General features: G+C 40.4%; 1 protein-coding gene across 1 annotated transcript in view; it reads right to left on the bottom strand.

Annotated features, from left to right (window-relative positions):
* The window catches only part of TXK (TXK tyrosine kinase), a 46758-nt gene extending 30741 nt beyond the window's left edge, over positions 1-16017 (bottom strand). The window contains exons 1-5 of the mRNA XM_043572718.1: positions 15434-16017; positions 14316-14418; positions 13312-13517; positions 10579-10644; positions 3755-3809 (exon numbers count right to left, since the gene is read on the bottom strand). Of these exons, the coding sequence (XP_043428653.1) occupies positions 3755-3809; positions 10579-10644; positions 13312-13517; positions 14316-14418; positions 15434-15504 (501 nt within the window). The 5' untranslated portion in view covers positions 15505-16017. The remainder of the gene's footprint in view (positions 1-3754; positions 3810-10578; positions 10645-13311; positions 13518-14315; positions 14419-15433) is intronic.
* Positions 16018-23887: the final 7870 nt, after the last annotated feature.

The raw sequence follows: 23887 nt of genomic DNA, 5'->3' as shown, positions 1-23887 counted from the left end.
CTCAACCTGGCTATATGCATACATGTCAACATCCCTCACGACCTTGTAACATGAGGCCACTTGATCAGACTGCATGTTTGTATGTTGCCATATATAGGAGACAAAGAATTTTTAAAAATGCATTAAAAAACTACGCCACGTGGTGCTCGGGGCTCAGTTCTTCGGGTACGAACCCAACGGAGCGGTGCCGGCAGGAATAAAGTTGTTTCCAGGAAAGAAAAGCCTCAGTGTCTCGACTCTCTGTGTGAGAATCCTGCCACATATATATTTTTTAAATGCCTCGTGACCGGAGCACCTCAGTGGCTCAATCAAGCATCCGTCTCTCGGCTTCGTGACTTTGAGCTCCATGTTAGGCCGCGTGCTGATGGTGCAAAGCCTACTTCGGATTCTCTCTCTCCCTCCCTCTCTCTCTCTCTCCCTCTCTCTCTCTCTGCCTCTATCTCTGCCCCTCCCCTGCTCACCCTGGCTCTGTCTCTCTCGAAATAAATTAATAAACATAAAACAATTTAAATGCCTCATGACCATTAGGTTTTAATCCAGGTACTTTAAAAAAACAGAAAATAAAGGGGCGCCTGGGTGGCTCAGTTGGTTAGGCAACTGACTTTTGCTGAGGTCATGATCTCACGGGGCTCTGTGCTGACAGCTTAGAGCCTGGAGCCTGCTTCAGATTCTGTATCCCCCTCTCTCTCTGTCCCTCCCCTGCTCGTTCTCTGTCTCTCTCTGTCTCTCAAAAATAAATAAACGTTAAAAAAAATTTTTTTCATAGAAAATATGTAAATTACAAAAATATTTTAAGATACATGGAAAAACGTGTATATATTTTAAAATATCCACACACATAGCACACATACACACACATTTTAGATTAAGACCTAAGAACGAACAGCAAATCTTTAAGGCATTTAAAAGAAAATATAAACTTCCTTTATTACTTCAGAAGAGAGAAGGATTTATTATACTAAAAAAGGAAAAAAAAAGGAGAGAGATCATAAAAACTGAAAAATTTGACATTAACATCTTTTAAAGTGTAAAAATAAGAGCATGAAAAAATTTTAAGCCAGAAATGAGAAGAATATGGTGGTAACCTAAAAGACAGGTTTTCAGAATATACTTTTAAAATACATATTAATCAGTTAAAAAGGCAAACAGCACTGCAATATAGAAAAATGAGCAAAGGATATTAGCAGTCATGTAACAGCAGAGGAAGCCCAACTCGCCAACACACACATAAAAAGTCATTCAATTGAACTGTCGATCAAGGAAATGCACATTTTAAAATACATGCACAGGGGGCCCCTGGGTGGCTCAGTCGGTTAAGCGTCCAACTTCAGCTCGGGTCATGATCGCGCACAGCTCGTGAGTTCGAGCCCCACGTCTGGCTCTGAGCTGTCAGCACAGCTGGAGCCTGCTTCAGATTCTGTGCCTCCCCCTCTCTCTCTGCCCCTCTCCCATTTGCACTCTGTCTCTCTGTCTCTCTCTCTCTCTCAAAAATAAACAGACATTTTAAAAAATTGTATTAGGAAAATAAAACATATATACAATTTCTCAGTGAATTGAAAAAAAGTATGAAGTTACCAACTGTTGGCCAGAATGTAAGGGGCCAGTTTTCTCATTCGTTGTGAGAGCGTAACTTAGGACAAGCACTTTGAATCATGATTCCAAAACATCTTTAATGTTAAATCCACACGTAGACTCTGATCAGGTCATTTCTGGGCATAACAAGAAAAATCCTTGCCCATGGGTACAAGATGACCTGTACAAGAAAGTTCTTGGCAGGCTGTTGGTAATACTAAGAAGTTAGAAACAATTTGAATGTTTATCAATACATTTTGGTATACTCATAATGAAATAGTATACAGCAGTTAAAGGAATGTGCTTGATCTTTATATACCCATGTGAATAAAACTGAAATACAATGTTTCATTAAAAATTGGGGCTCCTGGGGGCGCCTGGGTGGCGCAGTCGGTTAAGCGTCCGACTTCAGCCAGGTCACAATCTCGCGGTCCAGGAGTTCGAGCCCCGCGTCAGGCTCTGGGCTGATGGCTCAGAGCCTGGAGCCTGTTTCCGATTCTGTGTCTCCCTCTCTCTCTGCCCCTCCCCCGTTCATGCTCTGTCTCTCTCTGTCCCCAAAATAAATAAACGTTGAAAAAAAAATTGGGGCTCCTGGGTGGCTCAGTGGGTTAAGCATCTGACTTCAGCTCAGGTCATGACCTCAGTTTGTGAGTTCAAGCCCCACATCAGGCACTGTGCTGACAGCTCAGAGCCTGGAGCCTGCTTCCGATTCTGTCTCCTCTCTCTCTGCCTCTCCCCCACTCATGCTCTGTCTCTGTCTCTCAAAAAAAACAAATAAACATTAAAAAATTTTTTTTAATCAACATACATATGATCTCCTTATGTGAAATGTTTAAACACATAAAATGCACATATATATGATAAAATATAATGTGCACATATATATACACATATATATGATAAAAATATAAGCACATGGACACAATGGGATCACACCCTTCTATTGTGATTGCCTCTGGAGACTGAGTGGCATGAAACAGATGAGAGAAGGGATAGGTTTCAATTGTATTTGCTGTGTTTTATTTTGTTAGAGAATGTTCCTGCCAAATGTTGCTATTTGTGATATCTGGGTTTTAGGTACATGGGGGTTTGTGCAATTTGCTCTTCTAGTCTTCGTAGGGCGGTGCGCCCCTGGCTCTGTTGTGACTTCCTCTCAGCTGCAGAACCTCTCAGGCTGACCCCGCACAGCCCATGTGATCTTGTGGCCATATCGCCTGTGACTAACTTGCTTGCCATGGGCCTGTTTGAACACCTTGCCTGCTCCAGTTCTGCCTACGTGTCTATTCTAGACCTACTAACATCTCTTTACAGAAGTCCACCTGCTGTCACCATGCTGGATGAATGCTACATTTGCTGCCACACCCCACTTCCTCCTAGCTAGAGAAGCCAGGCCTGACCTCCAACCTCTGTCCCCATCACCAGCTGAGACTGGGTCTGTGTCCCTCAAACTCTGTCTATCCCCCTGCTAGTTAACTGGACCTTCTCTGTGTCCTGAGCCATTCCTGGCATTGACTTTTTAGTTACAGAACTGATTCTTTCTCACTCACATTTCTAGATTTCCTCAACATCCGACAGCAGTATAAAATGACACACACATCTTCCCTAGTTTCTAGGTTTGACTACTTTTACCCACAGTTCACACTTACCGTCCGTTGGAAACTGCATGCAGTTCTGTTTTGTTTTGACCTAAAAGTGCAGTTTTGATCTGAGTTTGATATTTTGGTTCCCCCACTCTTCCTTTTGTTCCCAAAGAACAAAGAAAAGTGCAGCACTGTGTATTTTTCTATATTTGTGTTTTTAAGAAGCCTTAGCTAAGCTCATAAAGACAGTGTATATTTTACTGCCTGATATGCAGAGGCATATAGGCAACTCGAATATAGACTCTTCTCGCAGAATGCACTTTGAAGTGAATGAGCAGTTTCAGTACGGTGGAATTGAAATCATTTCAGGAAAAAAACATTTCTCAAATGACAGTGAAAGTCCATGAAAAACATGATCTGATACAAATACATCTGCTTTCCAACGTATCAGACAATGTGCAGTAGACATAAAGTTGTAATAATATCTTAGAGCTATAAAGAACAGGAAGAAAAAACTTTCTAGTTGGGTCACATCTTCATAATGCCCATCTCTCAGAAATTCTGAAAATATTCACAAGTTATTTGTTAATACATTGAGTTACCTCTTGTCTCAAAATACGTTCTGCCTGATTTCTGGTGATGTTTCTGTGGTACCACCTGTAAAAGCGATAAAAATACTTTAAAATTTTTATATTCCTTTTTTTTTTTTACCGAAAAAAAATCCCTTCATTTCCTTCCTTACTAAGAACTTTACTCCAGAACTGATTTTAGAGAGTTAATTCCAATAAACAACAATGTACTGTTATGTGTCATTGATTTAAGGTAATATAGTTCTACTAATTGTAAGCCAAAATCTAATTTCTTCTACCACATCTTAATTCCACTTTCGGAGGGGTATATGGTTTTGGGTGATTTAATCTCCTGAAAATTTCCTTGAAAGGTATGTGATTAAGAAGGCATCATCTTTGGGGCTCCTGGGTGGCTCAGTCGGTTAAGCAGCCGACTTCAGCTCAGGTCATGATCTCGCGGTCCGTGAGTTCGAGCCCCACGTCGGGCTCTGTGCTGACAGCTCGGAGCCTGGAGCCTGTTTCAGATTCTGTGTCTCCCTCTCTCTGACCCTCCCCCGTTCATGCTCTGTCTCTCTCTGTCTCAAAAATAAATAAAGTTCTAAAAAAAAAAAAAAAAGAAGAAGAAGAAGGCATCATCTTCAATAAACATTTACTGAGCTTTGAGAGACAAACTAAAAAATACCCATTTCTTTCTTTGTTCTCAGGAACTTCCTATTTGCACGCTTTTATATGTGTTATGTTCCCTTTCCCAAATTAAAACTAACTCTGACCCAGTTGTTATGTTAACTGTATGTTAACTCGTAGTGAAGTTAGTGGTTTAATAACGTAAACAGAACAACTCGTATGTTGCCCTATTTCACACACCCTCTTGTTCCCCTCTCATACAAAGATTCGGCCACACTGGGATTCTTGCCTTCTTCACCAAGCCCCTTTCTGCCTCCTGTCTTGCTGTTTCCTCTGTATGAAACACTACCACTAAATACATAAGAACCACTCACAGGAACATAATTAAGTAAGAGTATACATTGAGTCACAGTGGGTAGGCCAAATGGTGGCCACATGAAACTCCTATATCTGACTTTGAGGATGGAACCTACCATATCGTGGGACTTCCCCTGACCTGCAGTAAGAAAAAGCTGCCACTAAATTAGAATGGTCAGGCATTAAAAATACTAACAGCCTTAAGTTGAAAATGAACTTTAAAAAAGATGAAGCATAGAGAATAGAGGATGATTACAGGTGATTCTAGACAAAGTAATTGGGCTACTTATCACCAGCGGGAACAAAAGGTAATTGTGATGTTAAACTGTGAATATCATTCAGTACTTTTCAATGAATATTCATATTAGGGGAGGGAATTTCAGGATGAGTCTGAGCCCTCTTTTTGTAGAAAGAAGAAATTCTCTCAAAATAAATGAGACAGAGTTAAAGACACAGGGGACTAGTTTAAAAGTGCTCCCATTTGCTAATTCATGAAATTTGGGTGCTAAACGGAAAATAATGATTATCGCTCACTAAAATACATTGAGGCTATGAAAAGCCAAGACTGTGTAATGACACTCCAAAAGGGAAAATTTTATAGAAATTATTTTTTTCTACATGTTTCTCACCTGCTATCACATTGGTGTTAATTTTGTTGTTTCATACTTATTTATTATAGTGAGAAATATAAGCAAATATATTAATTTTGCTTAAATATAAATTAAAAATCCATCCATGTGTGGATGTCATTAGAATGACTTCAGGGCGCCTGGGTGGCTCAGTCGATTGAGCGTACAACTTCAGCTCAGGTCATGATCTTGTGGTTTGTGAGTTCCAGCCCTGCGTCGGGCTCTGTGCTGACAGCTCGGAGCCTGGAGCCTGCTTCAGATTCTATGTTCCTTCTATCTCTACTCCTCCCCCACTTGTGCTCTGTCGCTGTCTATCAAAAATAAATAAACCCAATAAAAATTAAAAAAAAAAAAAAAGAATGACTTCAAAGAGGGGCACATGGGTGGCTCAGTTGGTTAAGCATGTGACTTCAGCTCAGGTCATGATCTTTTGGTTCAGGAGTTAAAGCCCTGCATCAGGCTCTGCACTGACAGCTCAGAGCCTGGAGCCTGCTTCAGATTCTGTGTCTCCTTCTCTCTTTGTCCCTCCCCTACTCACGCTCTCTCTCTCTCTCTCTCTCTCTCAATAATAAAATAAACATTAAATTTTAATTAAAAAAAAAAAAAGAATGACTTCGAAGCAGTAATAGAAGAGCCAGATAGAAGTATATGATGAATTTAAGATCCTTTAAAATAATGCCGAATTTTATCTGTCAGAAAAAAGATTAGATGGATGTGACATAGGAGAAGCAGGGGCATGGTATTTCAGAATTTCATCTGGTTAAATCAGACAGTGAAACAAGAGTTTTGTGGAGTGTTTTTAATAGGTAAGTTTGCAACTCATATACCAAGACGACACTGATTGTAAAACTCATACTGAATGATGTGGACAGAGAGCTTGGGGTGGGGCTTCTACCAACATACAAAACCCATCCAAAAATAAAAAAATAAAAGCCATCCAGCAGGTCCAACTGTTGCTGATTACAAACATCTTGTATACATGTAAGCCTCGTGTACCCCATTCCAATCTCTGAATCAACAAGTAACAGTGTTGTAGTCTTGAGTTTTCAACCTAGAAACCCTATTAGACCTAAGAAGGGAAACCTGCTTCTCTTTAGCGATTTTTTAACCCTAAGAAGAGTAAGCATTCAGGTTAGAGATGATGAGATAAATCAGACTCATACTTCTGTTAAAATTCAGGATAAGCAATATGTTTGATATTTAAAGTACCTATAATTTTAAGGGGTACTGGGGTGGCTCAGTTGATTAAGCATCCAACACTTGATTTCAGCCCAGGTCATGATCTCACAGTTCATGAGTTCGAGCCCCACTTTGTCAGGCTCCACACGGATAGCCCAAAGCCTGTTTGGAATTCTCTCTCTCCCTCTGTCTGTCTGCACCTCCCCCACTCTCACATACACACACACGACTCTGCCTCTCTCTCAAAGCAAATAAATAAACATTAAAAAAAATTAAAGTAGGGGCGCCTGGGTGGCTCAGTCGGTTAAGCGTCCGACTTCGGCTCAGGTCATGATCTCACTGTCCGTGAGTTCGAGCCCCGCGTCGGGCTCTGTGCTGACAGCTCAGAGCCTGGAGCCTGTTTCGGATTCTGTGTCTCCCTCTCTCTCTGACCCTCCCCCGTTCATGCTCTGTCTCTCCCTGTCTCAAAAATAAATAAAACGTTAAAAAAAAAATTAAAGTATCTATAATGTTAAGAGAATCTGACATTATTAGGTTTTTGCCTCTAGTTTTAAAAGCATAATTAATTTTAAACTTACAATTTGAAATTTATGGGAATTTGACTTTTTAAATGATGTTTGTATGGTTAAGAGGACTTGGCTTACCACCTTTAAGTTTAATTTATTAGATTTCCAGGGTCGTATATGGACTTACAAAGGGCTATTAAAAATTGCAAATTTGCCCTGTCTGGCATGTAAAATATTTAATCAGAAAATTGAATTTATTTAGTCTATTAATGCAAGTGAAATGTTTCGGGAAATTTCATTAACTGAACTTATAAAAGGGCTGATTGTTGAAGGACACTGTGTGTTGAGTTTGAATTAAAGTGATTGTTCTTATTGTTTTAGATCTGTAAACAGTATATCAAGACCTGCAAGTTAAATTTGAGGGCTTACTGAAAACCAGGTTTTCACATTGTAATGTTGATAATTTGGATATTAAGTTAAAACCAAAGCAGCCATAAATATTTCAAAGTATAAAGATTCCTGAGATGTCAAAAACCCACACTAACATGAGCATTCCTTCTCCCCTCCACCCCTAAGTACCTCCTACTACCTTTGGACCTCAAGCCACTTCCTTACAAGGTTTTCCCAATCCCACACTCTCATCTAAATTATATCCCCTTTACCACTGATTTCTCCCAGTGTCCATACTGTTCCTTACTAAGACCACAATTTAAAATTTTATACTTATTTGTGAGTCTGAGATTGGTTAATGTCTATTTCCCCCATAAAGCTGTAAGTTCTGTGAACACATGGACTGCTTCTCCGTCTTCCCTGGGCCTAGAACAGCTAACATCTGGTACATCAGAAGTGTACAATCAGGAAAGATTGAATAGGGTGAAGTGATTCAGGGCCTAAAGTAACTACGAAATGTACTACATCTGTGATAGCCGGCAACCTGAAAATTCACTTCCTGTCGGCTTCACAGTTCTAGAATGTTTCAAATATTTACTATTCCTGTATGAGATAGGCATTATGGTCCCCAGTTTTCATATCATGTAGAGGTTTATAGATGTTCAGTAACTTTGCCCAGAGGCCAAGCACTAGTCAGTGGTGATGTCAGTATTTGAGCCGAAACTTTCCCAATTTAATTTCTTTTAACATTTATTCATTTTTGCGAGTAAGCAGGGGAGGGGCAGAGAGAGAGGGAGACACAGACTCTGAAGCAGGCTCCAGTCTCTGAGCTGTCTGCACAGAGCCCAGCCCGACACCAGGCTCAAACCCACGAACCGTGAGATCATGACCTGAGCTGAAGTTGGACACTCAACAGACTGAGCCCCCCAGGTGCCCCATAGATTTCTCCAATTTCTAAACCCACACTACATTATTTCAAACTAAAGCAGTAATTTCTACACACTTATTAGAACAGTGCTTGGCCCTTAGTAAGTAGTTGATATATTTTAATGACTTATATTGATAATTATTATATCTACATTTTAATAAACTCCTTTAAAAAGAAACAAATAGGGGCGCCTGGGTGGCTCAGTTGGTTAAGCGTCCGACTTTGGCTCAGGTCATGATCTCGTGGTCTGTGAGTTCGAGCCCCTCATCGGGCTCTGTGCTGACAGCTCAGAGCCTGGAGCCTGTTTCAAATTCTGTGTCTCCCTCTCTCTCTGCCCCTCCCCTGTTCATGCTCTGTCTCTCTCTGTCTCAAAAATAAATAAACATTAAAAAAATTAAAAAAAAACAAATAAAATTAATTTTCTCACAATTGGAGTAATTAGAGAACAAGACTTTTAAAGACACATGAATCAAAGCCAAGAAAATGAGATGACTATTCTAAGTTCAGAGTGGTTTAATTCAAATAACCCAATATCTATAGCATAAACAAGCTGCAGACTCCAAGCCTTGTGTAAACTAAGGAAGCAGCAAGCACATTTGTTAATCATTAAAAGGAAGGAAACTCACATTGTTGGTTACTGACTGTCCATTCACTAACTATCCGTTACTGTGTTAAGTACCTCCACACATAACTCCTTTAATCTCCTGGAAGGTCTGAACTGAGTTTACAATATGGAAAGAAAATCTTATTTTTTCTAATTTTTCTTGACAGGAGATTTACAAACAGAACTTCCCCTGACCTGGCCTTTCAAGAGACCTAATGTGTTGGGACGCTGCCCCCTGAGGGGTAGGCTGGACTGACAGTAGACAGCTGTGGAACTTTTTTCCTAGGACAGGTGTTCAGCCACCTGAGGGCTCTGTCCTACCGAGTGGAGACTAGAATTTCTGTGCAGAGCTACATGACTCAGGTCAATAGAGGGGGCATGACAAGCTGAGTGAAGGACGGAGAAGAGAGATCTGTGATGGCAGTAAGGAGGCTGACTTGCGAGAGAGAATAGAGGTAGCTAATAGGCCTGGTCAAGTCACGTTGATGAGTCATGTGTCCTGTAGTCATCCCTTTCTCCCTCTAATGAAGTCTACGTTGTTCACCGATGTTTTTAGAGTTGGATTTGCTTTAGGGGAGAGAGAGATGCTGGGTCTGGCCTCCAGGTGGGTTTAAATTAGTAGCAAGGCAGACACCCTAGGAGCTGGGGCGGGGGCTGTCGTTCAATTTATATTTGCTGCCCCATTCTTGGAGAAGCACCAGCCTCAATGTCTCAACTCACATCCCCTACTGCCACCTGCTGGAAGCATGTGCTAATTATAAAGCGAGTATTTTGGTTGTGGGGAGGGCAGTCAAGGGTAAAATGCAAACCTGAATTTATAAAGGACCAACACTACTCTCTACCTGTAAATTACTTTTGCAACCTCAGTTTCTGATCGGCAGAATGAGGGGCTAGAAAAGTGATTCCTAAGATCTCCATCTTCCAAATCTATCATTGTAACAAAAATAGATTTCTAAGCAGAACCCTAGTGAACACGCCAAAAGCTTCCCCCCAAACTACAGCATTAGCCTACTTCTCGTCTTCAGCTATTTCTAAAATGTTTCCCAACATGAGCCAAAATGTAGTTATGTGTCTCTAAGTTAGGTTCAATTCACCACTCATTAAACAATGAATGTCATTTTTGAGATCATTATTTTTCCATTTAGGACATATAATAAGAACAAGATGAGTGCTTGCTTTCCATGCTGTCACTGTTAAAACAAACCAAAAAAAGTGGTCATACAAAACAAAACTGAAAAAGAAATTTAGGCAAAATAAGTTTCTGAATCAACCATTAAAAGGATCGAACATTGGGCAACTGGGTGGCTCAATCCGTTAAGTGACCGACTTCAGCTCAGGTCATGATCTCACAGTTGCATCTGGCTCTGTGCTGACAGCTCGGAGCTTGGAGCCTGCTTTGGATTCTGTGTCTCAGTCTCTCTGCCCCTCCCCCCACTCACACTCTGTCTCTCTCAAAAAATGAATAAACATGAAAAAAACTAAAAAAAAAAAAAAAAAGCATCAAAGATCTCTCAAGCTAAAAGCAGCCAGATGTGTTCTTTAACTTTTGTAGACCAAAATCAGCATCGATACTCGTAAACTGCCCAAATGTACCTGATTTTCGTAGATTAACCATAGCGCACATTTTGGAGGAGACTTACTCATATATTTCTAAATTGGTTGGTTTGTTTTCAGTCACATAGTTGCTTGGGATTAAGCCTTCATTCCTACAACAAAAGACAAGGCAACCATCAAAATGCTTGGCACGTGTGTGGCATTATGCGACGACAATCCTTTCAAAACCTCAAGGACATAGGGGGAAATCAAACTTGTTTTACTGATTAAATTGCTAACAGAAAAAAAAAGGGGGTTTTCATTTCCACATTCAACCAAAATCTCTGTATGATAAATACTAGGATTCTGACTTACAATGTAAGTAGTCATGTGTTTTATGGCGCAAAAATTCTTCAAAGAGGAAAAGCGGCACTTATGCGACCACTGGGATGTCATATGACTCGATTTAAAACACAGCAATTACAGGGGCGCCTGGGTGGCTTGGTTGGTTAAGCGTCCAACTTCAGCTCAGGTCATGATCTCACGGTCTGTGAGTTCCAGCCCCGCGTCGGGCTCTGTGCTGACAGCTCAGAGCCTGGAGCCTGTATCAGATTCCGTGTCTCCCTCTCTCTCTCTGCCCCTTCCCTGTTCATTCTCTGTCTCTCTCTGTCTCAGAAATAAATAAATGTTAAAAAAAAACTTAAAAAAAAATAAAACACAGCAATTACAAAGATATCAACTTAATTCTTTTTAATTGCTGCAGAATAGATAGAATGGATATTCCAGTTTAGCCATGTCTGTATCACAACAATGCTGTACAGAAACACATACACATGACTTCTTGTGCACCCGTAAAAGTATTTGTCTAAGACAGATACCAAGCAGGGAAACTGCTGAGTCACCAAGTACGTGCATCTCCCAGTAGATACAGCAAACTGCTGTTGAAAGAAAATATACCAATTTACACACCCATCAGGAGGGCACGGGTTTCTCTTTTTCTATACCTTCACCAAAAAAATTTGAAATTATAAAATTACAAAAAGATCTCCGTGACATTATTGGGAAACACAAGCAATGCATAGAACAACGAATAAAGCAGGGTAAGGAATTAGGTAAACTAAGTCTGCAAACAATAACATATGTTTCAATATGTGCATGAAAGTGCACTGAAATCATCTGGAAGGGCACTCACTGAGTTAATAATGGTGCTTGGGTTTGGAGGTGTGGCAAAGCAGGAATTTGCCATTATTTATCATGGATGCGTATTATAAAAAAACTATTCACTTATTAAGTTTGAAATTAAAAATTAATTAGTTCATTTTTATTTTTATTTATTTTTTTAATATAATTCATTGTCACATTGGTTTCCATACAACACCCAGTGCTCATCCCAACAAGTGCCCTCCTCCCTGCCCATCACCCACTTTCCCCTCTCCCCCACCCCCATCTACCCTTAGTTTGTTTTCAGTCCTTAAGAGTCTCTTATGGTTTGCCTCCCTCCCTCTCTGTAACTTTTTCCCCCCTCCCCTCCCCCATGGTCTTCTGTTAAGTTTCTCAAGATCTACATATGAGTGAATCACACCAATGTCCACCTGCTGGAGGGCTAACTACACTGTCCTGAACCTACTCATACCTTTTTTTCCCACTGAAAAGTCTCCATCACATGTTGAGTCTAAACTAAAAACTGGTAAGAGCCAAATCATCAGGAAAATACAATTAGAGCAGAGGTATATAATATAGATATTTCTAATACTTATATACTTATGGTCTCCAAATCATGACAAAGAATAGAATTCAAAGCCAGCACTCTCTCCCAGGCAGCCCAGATACCCCTCAGAATTGTGTACCTCAGGCTCCAGTCAGGCATGAACAATCTATGAACCCCCCATGTTCTTTGCAGCATTATGTATCATAGTCAAGATATGAAACAACCTAAGTGTCCAATGATGGATGAATGGATAAAAGAAAATATTATTCAGTCATAAAATAGGAGAAAATCTTGCTATTTGCAACAACACGATGGACCTCAAGAGCATTATGCTAAGTAGAATAAATCAGATGGAAAAAGGCAAATACTGTATAGTCTCACTTATATGTGGAATCTAAAAAAAAATTTAGTTAAAAAAAAAAACTCATAGATACAGAGAACAGATTGGTGGTTGCCAGAGGCAGGTGGGTGAAGAAGGTGAAGGGGGTCAAAAGATACAAAGTTTCAGTTATAAGATAAATAAGCCATAGGGATGTATTAAACCACATAGCAACTATAGTTAATAATACTATATTGCATATTTGAAAGTCGCTAAGAGAGTAAATCTTAAAAGTTCTCATCACCAGAAAAAAAAATTTGTAACTATGCATGGTGACAGATGTTAACTACACATATTGTGATCATTCCACAAATAAATGTCGAATTATTATGCTGTACACCTGAGACCAATATAATGTTATATGTCAGTGATATCTTAATTTAAAAAAAAAAGGAAGGAAGGAAGGAAGGAAGGAAGGAAGGAAGGAAGGAAGGAAGGAAGGAAAACTCAGAAAGGGAAACTCAGAGAGGGTAAGTGATTGCCAAAGGACACACAATAGTAAGTGACAGCGCCAGGATGTGAAGCCAGGCGTATGAAGTCCTGTGACTCTGCCTGAAATCCCAGTGCTGTGACTCTGCCTGAAATCCCAGTGCTGTAATGCTCTCTCATACAGGTAAGAGGTGTGGGGACGTGTTCTACTTCATGCAGAAGGAAATAAACCTAAAGAAAATGAGCCACAAAACAGTTTTTATGTTTCAGGAGTCTTCAGAGGATAAAAGAAGAATTTGGTAAGGACCATGGCATCAGTCTTACCCCAAACGGTCTCTTGCCTTCCACCAGTGAGGATTATACTTCTCCAATATCACGTACTCCTCTGCTCTCTTTAAGGCTAAATCACACGGCTCTCTGGGCACAAAATCATACAGGGCTTTTACTTGGATCTTCTCTTCAGTAACCTCAGAGGGTGGGAGGGGAGGCAGTGGCTTGCGTTTTGATGGTTGCATGTGGCCTCTGTTGGCCTGCAAAAACCAAGGAGTGATTTGTTGTACTCTTGTTTTAGTCATGTGTACTAAAAAAGAATAGGGCTATAATACTTTTGTGTGCTGCCCCAATTCTCCCATCCGGTTGCATCAAAGCAAAAACCGGGGTGGGGTAAACATAGGAAATGATTATAAGGCAACCTTTAAATCCGGCAACACACTCACCCTTTTGTAAATTTTCAAGATCATAAGTTCTCTTGTCAGAATTGCATTGGATATTTTTCTTTTTTAAAAAATTAGCTCTATGCTCAACATGGGGCTCGAATTCACCACCCTGAAATCAAGAGTCGTGTGCCCTGTGGACCGAACCAGCCAGGCACCCCTGGACATTTTTTAAGCCACAATTCTTAAAATTTGAATTCCACCCCAATAGTTCCACTTTGTTTATGGGTTTTTCTCTCTTGAAAAAAAGAAAAACAGCCCTTCCCTTTCACATGCTATAACCTTGTGTTTGGATTTGTCACACTGCGTAAGAACGCTATTTCCCCCAACACCGAACGAAAAATTAATCCTGGGTTCACAAACGGCAATAGCCAGAACACGTTTTTTCCCCATTCACCGTCCAGTTTCAAGCCCTGCCGAAACATAGCTGCGTAGGCTATTTTAACTGGTCTTTTTTCCTTTGGCTTTCTTCTAAGACATTCACTCATGAAGCACTTGTTACGTGCTGAGCACTATACTAGATTCTGGGCATGGCAGCAAACAGTGTCTTGAGCACCATGGACCCCGAAACGCAAGCTTCCTCTCTTCTTTCTTCCTCAGCAAGATGATACTCACTCGCTTCTTACTTGGCAATTCGCTGAACCACAGCCTGCGACGCGGAGTGTATCTTTCTGAAAATTCTTCATCTTTGCTTAGGCTTATTTGTGTTCTTACTTGTCTGAGATTGAAAAACAACCAAGTTACAAATGATTGTTTGCATTCAGGTGATAGTCACTAGATTTTTCTCAAAATTAGTAGGAAACTCCAGGTCTTTTTGCAACTTTTTTCTTACTTAGAAGACTTCCCAGCTCCATTTCCATGGGCGAGTGACTACCTCTCAGAACCGCATTTTCCTTATTGAGCTAGAGACGCTAAAAGCATATAGAGTTGCCATAGAATAAAACTCAAGAAAGCAGAGTCTGGTGCATATTAAGGACATAAAAAGATAATCGTGATAATGAAAAACTTACTCCGCATCAGGCACAGTGTTTATCATTTTACATGCATTACCTCATTTGATGGTATGCATTGTTCTAAATGGACACGGTGCTATGATTAAGAATAGGGGTTTGGATCCCAGCTTTACCATTTCATAGTGTGGCCTTGGGGAAGCAACAGAATCTCTCTAAGCCTCAACTCCCTCATCTGTAAAACGGAAATTGTAAAAACTATAGGTGTTTTGGAGAGTTACTTGAGCTAATAAATGCAAACCTCTTAGCACAGTCTCACATAGAGGACCTCCCGTTAAATGCTAGCTATTACTATTATTAAGCTACCTTGGGTTTATTCTATACAATCATTTGCTGGGCATCAAAACGTAAGACACCCTGATCATTTTGGGGAGATAGTCAAATAAATAAGACAAGATTCTTGTCCTTAATGTGTAAAAATTACAGAGTGGAACACAGGTATGTAAACAGCATACACGAAATAAATATTCAGTATGGAACCAAGGCATGCTGTGGGAATGCAAGGGAAGAAGCAACTAAAGTCAAAGGGATCCAGGACGGATCATGGAAGACCCAAAATTGGAGTTGTGCCTTTAAATCAGCGGGCACTCAACGGGGAGGAAATGGGAGAGGGGTTTCCCAGGCAAAGGGAACATCAGATACAAAGAGACAAGGAGGCTTAATAGACAATAAAGAAACAGAATGAGTTAATTTCCAAGAAGTTGCTCCCAGAAGTAGACTTACCGCTTCTGCACGGAACAGCAGCAACAGCAACAGAAAATCGACTGGATGGTATTATCTGAAAAGCAGATCATTGTGAGAGAGCCCTTAGTCCATGATATTGAATAGATGAGTCAGGTGGAGGAAATTCCCAAGGGCAGGAGGGATATGAATTCTTATAAAGCATGTGCTAAGTCTTGACTATGCCCTCCTTTACTAGTGGAAGGGTGAGAAACTGTCACTAAAGCAAAAAAGAAGTTACTGGCACCCTGGCCAGTGTGGTTTCCCTTCTCAGGCTCTTCTCCCCGTTCTGGTTTATGCATTTCCTCAGTCTGTGAATGATAAGTGACCACTGTATTCTACTTGATCAGGCTAATGACAGCTAATAAGTGTAAAAAAGAATGATTCAAAAAGCAGTGTTCTCCTAGAAAATATTAGCAGGGATTTTTCAATCAGATCCATCAGGTTTCTTTTAAAAATAGTTTTTAATAGTTTATTATTTAATATCTTATGTCCATGGAACCTAAATTTCCCAGTCATCTCCTTCTCAGATTGACACCTTAAGATGAAGTATTAAAGAGCAGAATATGTTAGACAGGAGTTTTGAGGTTAGACAGACCTGGGTTTGAACCCTCACTGTGGGGCTGACCATATCTGGATGAGTCCCTTTGTTTACTCTTCTAAGTCTTTGCTTTCCTGTCTGCAAAAGCAAGATAATCATACCTAGCCCCTTTGAGAAAGCTTACAAGGCAGAGGTTAATCTCTAACTGTGGGTTTGGGGAAGTTACTGAACCGTTCTTTGCTTAAGTTTCCTCATCTGCAAGATGGGAGTAATAGGATACTCAGCACAAAAACCTACTGTGAGGATTAATTGAATCCATTAATTGAATTGATTGAATTGAATCAATTCATGGAAAGCGCCTGGAACAATGCCAGGTATATAGGAAGAGGGTAATCGAGAAGATCTATTATTACTATAGGGTTGTTGAGAAGATTAAAGTAGCCATCATCCTGGGAAAATAGACAAGGGGTACAAACAGAAGACACCAAGTATAGTCTACCCCCCAGCATCTGCTCTGTGCCCCCAGAACAGGGGATGCAATGGGGTCCCATAAGTCATCATGTTATCACCAGGTGATGTCAGCGTGGTCATATTTCCACCCGAAACTTAACACACTAACCATTAGGATTCTTTTTTTTTTTTTTAATTTTTTTTTAATGTTTATTTTTGAGAGAGAGACAGAGAACATGGGTGGGGGAGGGGCAGAGAGAGGGAGACACAGTATCTGAAGAAGGCTCCAAGCTCCGAGCTGTCAGCACACAGCCCGACAGGGGGCTCAAACCCATAAACCATGAGATCATGACCTGAGCTAAAGTTGGACACTTAACCAACTGAGCTACCCAGGTGCCTCAACCATTAGGACTCTTTAAGTGAGGCAGGGAACAAAATAAGGAGAGAAGAAGAGTAACATAAAACACAGCTGCTACAATTCCCACATTTATAGTTGTGCTGTCCTAAGTTGATCGTAGATACCCCCTATCACCATCCATTCCATGTTTCCCTTTGCCTCAGTCAACACTTTGGCTGAAATAGGTACTTTATCTGATGGAATAACCCAAATGTTCATTCCTGTGGGACTTGGGTCCTTAGTTGGTCTTGTCTTTATGGGCTGTTATAATTCTCCAATGACCAGGAATATAGTCCAATGACTATGAATATTGGGAAATGACACTAGTAAATTCCTTGAGTTTTGAAGTCCTCTTTGTCTTCTCTGTGAAGCACCAACCCAATTTCTTCCTGGTAGTCAGGATATTCTTCTCAGCTACATTGACCCCTTTCTGTGCCTATCAATTCCGTGACACGAGGAATCCAAAAGTGCCAGAGAGTAGTCTCAACTTTCAGGGTTCCCTAAGAAAGAGATGCTTCTCTTGGGCACTGAAATCTCCAAACCCACCAACTCAAGATCACAGATAAAGAGAACAATATTCCAGTGGGTTATTAGGTAAAATGGTGAAAAGGGCCACTCATACCCCCCTTCTTACTTCCCTGACTCATGCATCCTGGCTACACATTTGTTGTGATTTAAGACATTTATTGCACCCTGTAGGATACCACTCCAACATTGTAAGATGTTATCTTCCAGATGTCAGGGTAACTGGCCCTTTAGTAGGCCATTCCTCTGTCCCATAAGCCAGCTGCTTCTGAATCATGGGACATGACGCTTAAGAGTATGCAGAGCACCACTGAACAAATGCAAACAAAACTGACAAAAGGCAGCAGAGTATGTTAGACATGGATCATTTTCTGGACCTCTGATTTTATCTTTCCATTCTGTCCTCATTCCAAGAGTTTCAGCCATAATCCTCTCCCCCAGATCTTGTCACAAATCTCCCGACCTTGTTCTTTCCATGTTCCTGACTAGTTTTCTGCCATTGCCCACTAGTTATTGCAGATCAGTGTCTCATACGATCTCTTCCTAATGAAGTAAACAAATGGATGTACTTTTTGAAGTGCTGGGAGGATTTTATTTCAGCACTATCTTTCAGGAGTCCTCTGAACGTGGCTATAGCACAACGGCTGTTTATTTCCCCTTTCATATATGCTTAGGATGCAGATGTATCTAGAAGTAAGTCTCGATGACTACCTCCTCTAGGGGCCTCTCATGTGATTGAAGGAGAAGCAGAAAGAACAGGTACTATGGAAATATAAGTCATCTGCTCATGAAGCTATCTTGAGCCTTCTGGATCTACCGGGGCCCACTTGCAATATATCACTTCCATATTATGATGGAATGTTAGGCTATTCATGCCTAACTTTATGGTTCAATGAATCAGGTAACACTAAGCTCATGATAGGCAGTTTGAATCACCTAAATATCTCATGATCCATGGTTGACTGTTCAGCCTTCACCAGGAGCAAGCCAGCAGCTATTTTCTTTCTTTTTTAAAAAAAATTTTATGTTTATTTATTTTTGAGAGAAAGAGAGACAGAGTGCAAGGGGGGAGGTGCAGAGAAAATGGGAGAGACAGAATCTGAAGCAGGCTCCAGGCTCTGAGCTGTCAGCACAGAGCCCGACATGGGGCTTGAACCCACAGACCGCGAGATCATGACCGGAGCTGAAGTCGGAAGCTTAACCGACTGAGCCACCCAGGCGCCCCTAGTCAGCAGCTATTTTCAAATTAAAAATCAGCACAGTGTCAAGGCATTGCTCCAAACCCCTGGGGGATTGCTGATTTTCATCCTGAGACTTTACAGAAGCTCCATATAGCTAGCATTTTGCACTGCATTCCAGGCTACAGCCAATGATAATTCAAGTAACTGATAATTGAGTTATTTCCCCCAGCTATAAGGCTATCCTTGAACCTCTAAATATATGACCAAATAAATCTCAGATCCAATTTTGACTCTTTCCTGGAGCCACTTCTCATATCTATTACTGTATTAGTCAGGGTTCCGATATGAAACATGACATATTTAAATTAGAATAATTTTAGAAGTGTTCATTCACAAAGTCACTAATTACAAAGGTGTGGATGGGAGTAAGGGAACTATAAAGGATGTACAGGAAACTGGGTCCAACAGTACTGGAACTGTCACTAACCCTAGGTGCAAAAGGACCAGGAAAAGTGAGAGAGATTTAAGTACAACAGAGACCTCTTTGATTGGGGCAATGATCTGCTGTTGAGGAACATATCCAGCTCAAAGCAACCTCACCACAACTTCCTTCCATTAGTGTAATCCAACCAGAAACTGGGGCTTGGAAGCATATTGATCCAACCTCTACAGAATACGTTTCCAGGATAAAGTGCAAGGTGAGGAATGAATACCAAGAAGTTGGGCTCCCTGAGCCATCAAAAAGGCTGGCCACCATATTTAATCCCTAGAGATCATCCTTCCAGGGTAATAAGGTGGATAAGAATAAGGATATTCAGTACAGTAATAGGTATATATTAGTCCCTTTTCTTTCACAGAATTTGACCTTCCAAACCTAGATTCATGCATTAGTTGTTTGCCTTTCTCTGATTTGGACATTACCATTACTCAGTCTTTGGGCTCCTGACACTTTGTGGTCCAGTGGTAACCATTTCGTTTCACCATGGTGACATAGTTCCAGTCCAAGCCCAGGCAAAAACTCATCTTTGCTCCCACTGCTATTTTATCACTCACTCCCAACTTAATAACTTTCTCTCTTCCTTTGCCTGCACCCAGAAACCATCCATTTTCCAAGGACCATTCCAACGTTCACTTCTAGACACTACAATAAAATAAACTAGTGAGTCCCCCAAATCTGCATGATATTGTGTATTAATAGGATTTTGCATTTCAACTGCTTCTGACTGTCAATTTTCTGGCAGTGTCTGCATGAACAAATGGCCAAAAACACTCCTGAGAAAGAAGGTACTTTAGCACGTGGGGGCTATCTGTCTGTCTGCTGGCAGGACTAGGTCTAATTTACATCCTTGCCAATTGATTCCAGTGTTGTTTTAGAGCCCCACGTAGGTCTATATCTATCCAGGCCAAGAGATGAAAAGTCAAATGTAGGTTATACAAATGAGTGAATAGGTCAGAGTATGGTTTAGAAAGTGGCAAAAACTGTGGTCCCACGTAGAGGTATTCATTTTCAAAATTTTAAAAATGCTCCTTCCCTCACCTGCATCACCTGTTTCCCCTCTCCACTGGATCACTGCCATTAGCATACAAATATACCATTATCTTCCCCATTAAAAACAAAAGAAATTACCCTTGATCTTCTTTCCTTGACCAGCTTTGCTCCCCATTTACAGTATAATCTAGACATGAGTAGTCTTTACTTATTGCTTTCAATTCTTCTCCTCTCATTTTCTCTTAACCATTCCAACCAAGCTTTTGTCCCCACCACCTCCCCAAACCTTCTCTTGTTAGGGTCATGGGATACAGGTGCACACCCCTGTATCCCATGGTTAATTCTGTATCCTCTTACTTGGTCTCTCCGCAGCATTCAATACTCTTCTCTGGCTTTTCTTTCTTCTCTATTTCACAGTTTTCTTCTCTCCCTCTCCAACCTCTTAGACTGGGGCCAAGGATAGCCTACCCCAAAGCGTTTGATCTCTTCTTTTCTCGGTCTCATCCAATCATTTGATTGATTGTCTCATTCCTTTCTGTGTCTTAGAAACCATCTATCTGCTGATGACATCCAAATGTATACCTCCACCCAGTTCCAGTGAGAATTCCAGACTTGCATACCCAAATGCATTCTCAAATTCTCCATTTGGATGCCTAGTGGACACTTCCAATTCACATGAGGAAATCTGACCTCCTTCTCTTCCTTCCTCCCCAGACGTGCTACACTCATCCTCTCCATCTTGTCAATAGCAATTCCATTTTTCCAGTTGCTCAGGTCAATGATCTTGGAGTTGTCTTTGATTCTTCTCTTTCTCTCACATCCCAGTCCAATTTGTCAGAAAGCATTCTGACTCTGCCTTAAACATGTATCCAAGAGTTTCAGTTTGGGATGATGAAAATGTGCTGGAGATGGACAGTGGGGAGGGATGGTTGTACAAGAATTCAAATGCACTTAATGCCACTGGACTGTACACTTACAGTTAAACTCGTAAATTTTATCTTATGTATATTTCACGATGGTTAAAAACTCACTCAGACACACACACACACACACACACACACACACACACACACACAATCTTATTGCTTTCCCCTACCCTTCTGTTCCTACCATGGACTAAGCCACCAGCATTCATCTGGATTATATCAACAGCCTTCTGACTTCTTCCTGCCTCTACCCTAAACTCCCTATAGTTTCTTCTCAGCATAGCAGCCAGAGTAATTAATTTAAAACCTGAGTTGGGGGCACTTGGGTGGCTCAGTCAGTTAAGCATCCAACTTCAACTCAAGTCATGATCTCACGGTTTGTGAGTTTGAGACCCACATCAGGCTCTGTGTTGACAGCCCAGAGCCTGGAGCCTGCTTCAGATTCTGTGTCTCCCTCTTTCTTTGCCCCTTCCCCACTTGCATGCTGTCTCTCCCTCTCTCTCAAAAATAATTAAACATTAAAAAATTAAAAAAAAAATTTTTTAATGTTTATTCATTTTTGAGAGACAGAGACAGACAGAGCATGAGCAGGGGAGGGGCAGAGAGAGAGGGAGACACAGAATCCGAAGCAGGCTCCAGGCCCTGAGCTGTCAGCACAGAGCATGACGCGGGGTTCGAACTCACACACCGTGAGATCATGACCTGAGCTGAAGTTGGACGCTTGTCCGACTGAGCCACCCAGGCGCCCCAAAAACATTTTTAATAAATAAAACCTGAGTTGGATCATTTTGCTCCTTGTCTCCAAACCCCACAATGGCTCCCCATTTCACCAACAGTGATAGCCAAATTTCTCACACTAGCCTATAAAACCCTCCAAGATCTGGCCTCCTTATTGTCTCTCACTTCTGTCCAATATGCTTTTACACATGTCACCCAGCCACATTGCCCTCCTCACTGTTTCTGAAGCGCACCAGGCCTGCTCTCTCCGTAGCTTCTATGCTTTTGTTTCACTCTCCCCTCCAGGTGTCAACATTCTTTTTTCAAATAATTTTAAAACTGAAGTATAGTTGACATAAAATATTATATTAGTTTCGGGTATACAACATAGTGATTCAACAATGACACACATTATGTAATGTTCACCACAATAAGTGTAGTTACCATCCATCACCATACAAAGTTATTACAATATTATTGACTATATTCTCTATGGTGTACTTTTCATCCCTGTGACTTATTTCTTTTATAACTGGAAGTTTATACCTCTTAATCTCGTTCACCTGCTTTGCCCATTCCCCCCCCCCATCTCCCTCCCTTCTGGCAACTAGTAGTTTGTTCTCTGTATGTATGAGTCTGTTTCTGTTTTTGTTTGTTCATTTATTTTTTAGATTCTACCTGTAAGTGAAATCAGATGGTATTTGTCTTTTCTGTCTGACTTATATCACTTAGGTCCACCTTCTAGGTCACCCATGTTATTGTGAACACAAAGATTTCATTCTTTCTCATGGCTGAGCAATATTCCATTTTGTGTATATATATATATATATATATATATATATATATATAATATAAAAGTATATTATATATAATACACACACACACACACACACACACACACACAAACACCACATCTTCTTTACCCAGTCACCTATCAATGGACACTTAGGTTGCTTCCATATCTTGGCTATTGTAAATAATGCTGCAGTAAACATAGGGGTGCATATATCTTTTCAAATCAGTGGTTTTGTTTTCTATCAGGTAAGTACCCAGAAGAGGAATTACTGGGTCATATGGTCTAAGGAAATGACCAAAAAAAAGAAAAAAAGTAGATCACTGGAACTGTATCAAACTAAAAAGTTTTTTCACAGCAAAGGAAACCATTAACAAAATGAAAAGGCGATCTACCTTTTGAGAGAAGATTATTTGTTAATAATATATTGGATAAGGGGTTAATATCCAAAATATATTAAGAATTCATATATTCAATATCAAAAAAACCCCACATAATCCAATTTAAAAATTGGCAGAGGACATGGATAGGCATTTTTCCAAAGACACATGGAAAGTTGCTCAGCATCACTAATCACCATGGAAATGCAAATCAAAACTACAATGACATATCATATCACACCTGTCAGAATGGTTAATATCAAAAAAGACAAGAAATAACAAGTGTTGGCGAGGATGTTGAGAAAAGGGACCGTTTGTGCCCTGTTGGTGGGAATGTGAATTCGGGCAGCTGTCGTGGAAAACAGTATGGAGGCTTCTCAAAAAATTTAAAAGATGAAATTAACATCCAACCTTCTTAACTGTCCCCAATCCTTAAAGTCTTTGTTCAAAATCTTAACCCTCCCAATGAAGAGTAGCTTGACTAATTATTGCTGCCTCCTGCACTCCCTGACTTGGGTATTTCTCACTTTATTTTTTTCTTTTCTTTTCTTTCTTTCTTTTTTTTTTTTTTTATGGCATGTCTCACCTTCTAACATACTATGTGATTGACTGATTTTATTATTATTTTTTAATGTCTGTCTCCTCTACTCGAATGTAAACAGGGATCTTTGTCTTTTCTGTTCAGTTATATCTCAAGAGGCTAGAACAGTTGTTGACATATAATATCCACTCAGTAAATATTTGTTGAGTGGATGGTACATGAATAAATTAGTTTGAAGGAGCATCAAATTATAAACCTTTCCAGAACACCCACCTGTCTTTATTCAGTCCTAATGGGAAAACAAAAGCTGTATTTGAGGACAGAATAAGCAGGTACAATAGGAAGCAGTGAACAATGAGAGTGGTGACATAGGAATAGATTATGAAAGTCCTTGAAATAAAGGAAGATAAGACCTTGAGTGTCTATGTAGTAGGAGGTCTTATTAGATACCGAAGATGAGAACAATTTGGTCACAGGCCAGAGCAAACTCTGTACTTAGTCTACAAACCTTCGTAAG

This window comes from Prionailurus bengalensis, chromosome B1, assembly GCF_016509475.1.
Source record: "Prionailurus bengalensis isolate Pbe53 chromosome B1, Fcat_Pben_1.1_paternal_pri, whole genome shotgun sequence".
NCBI classification, from domain to species: Eukaryota; Metazoa; Chordata; class Mammalia; order Carnivora; family Felidae; genus Prionailurus; species Prionailurus bengalensis.
Note: the sequence above shows the minus strand (reverse complement) of the source record. Positions and strands in the feature narration are given on the sequence as shown.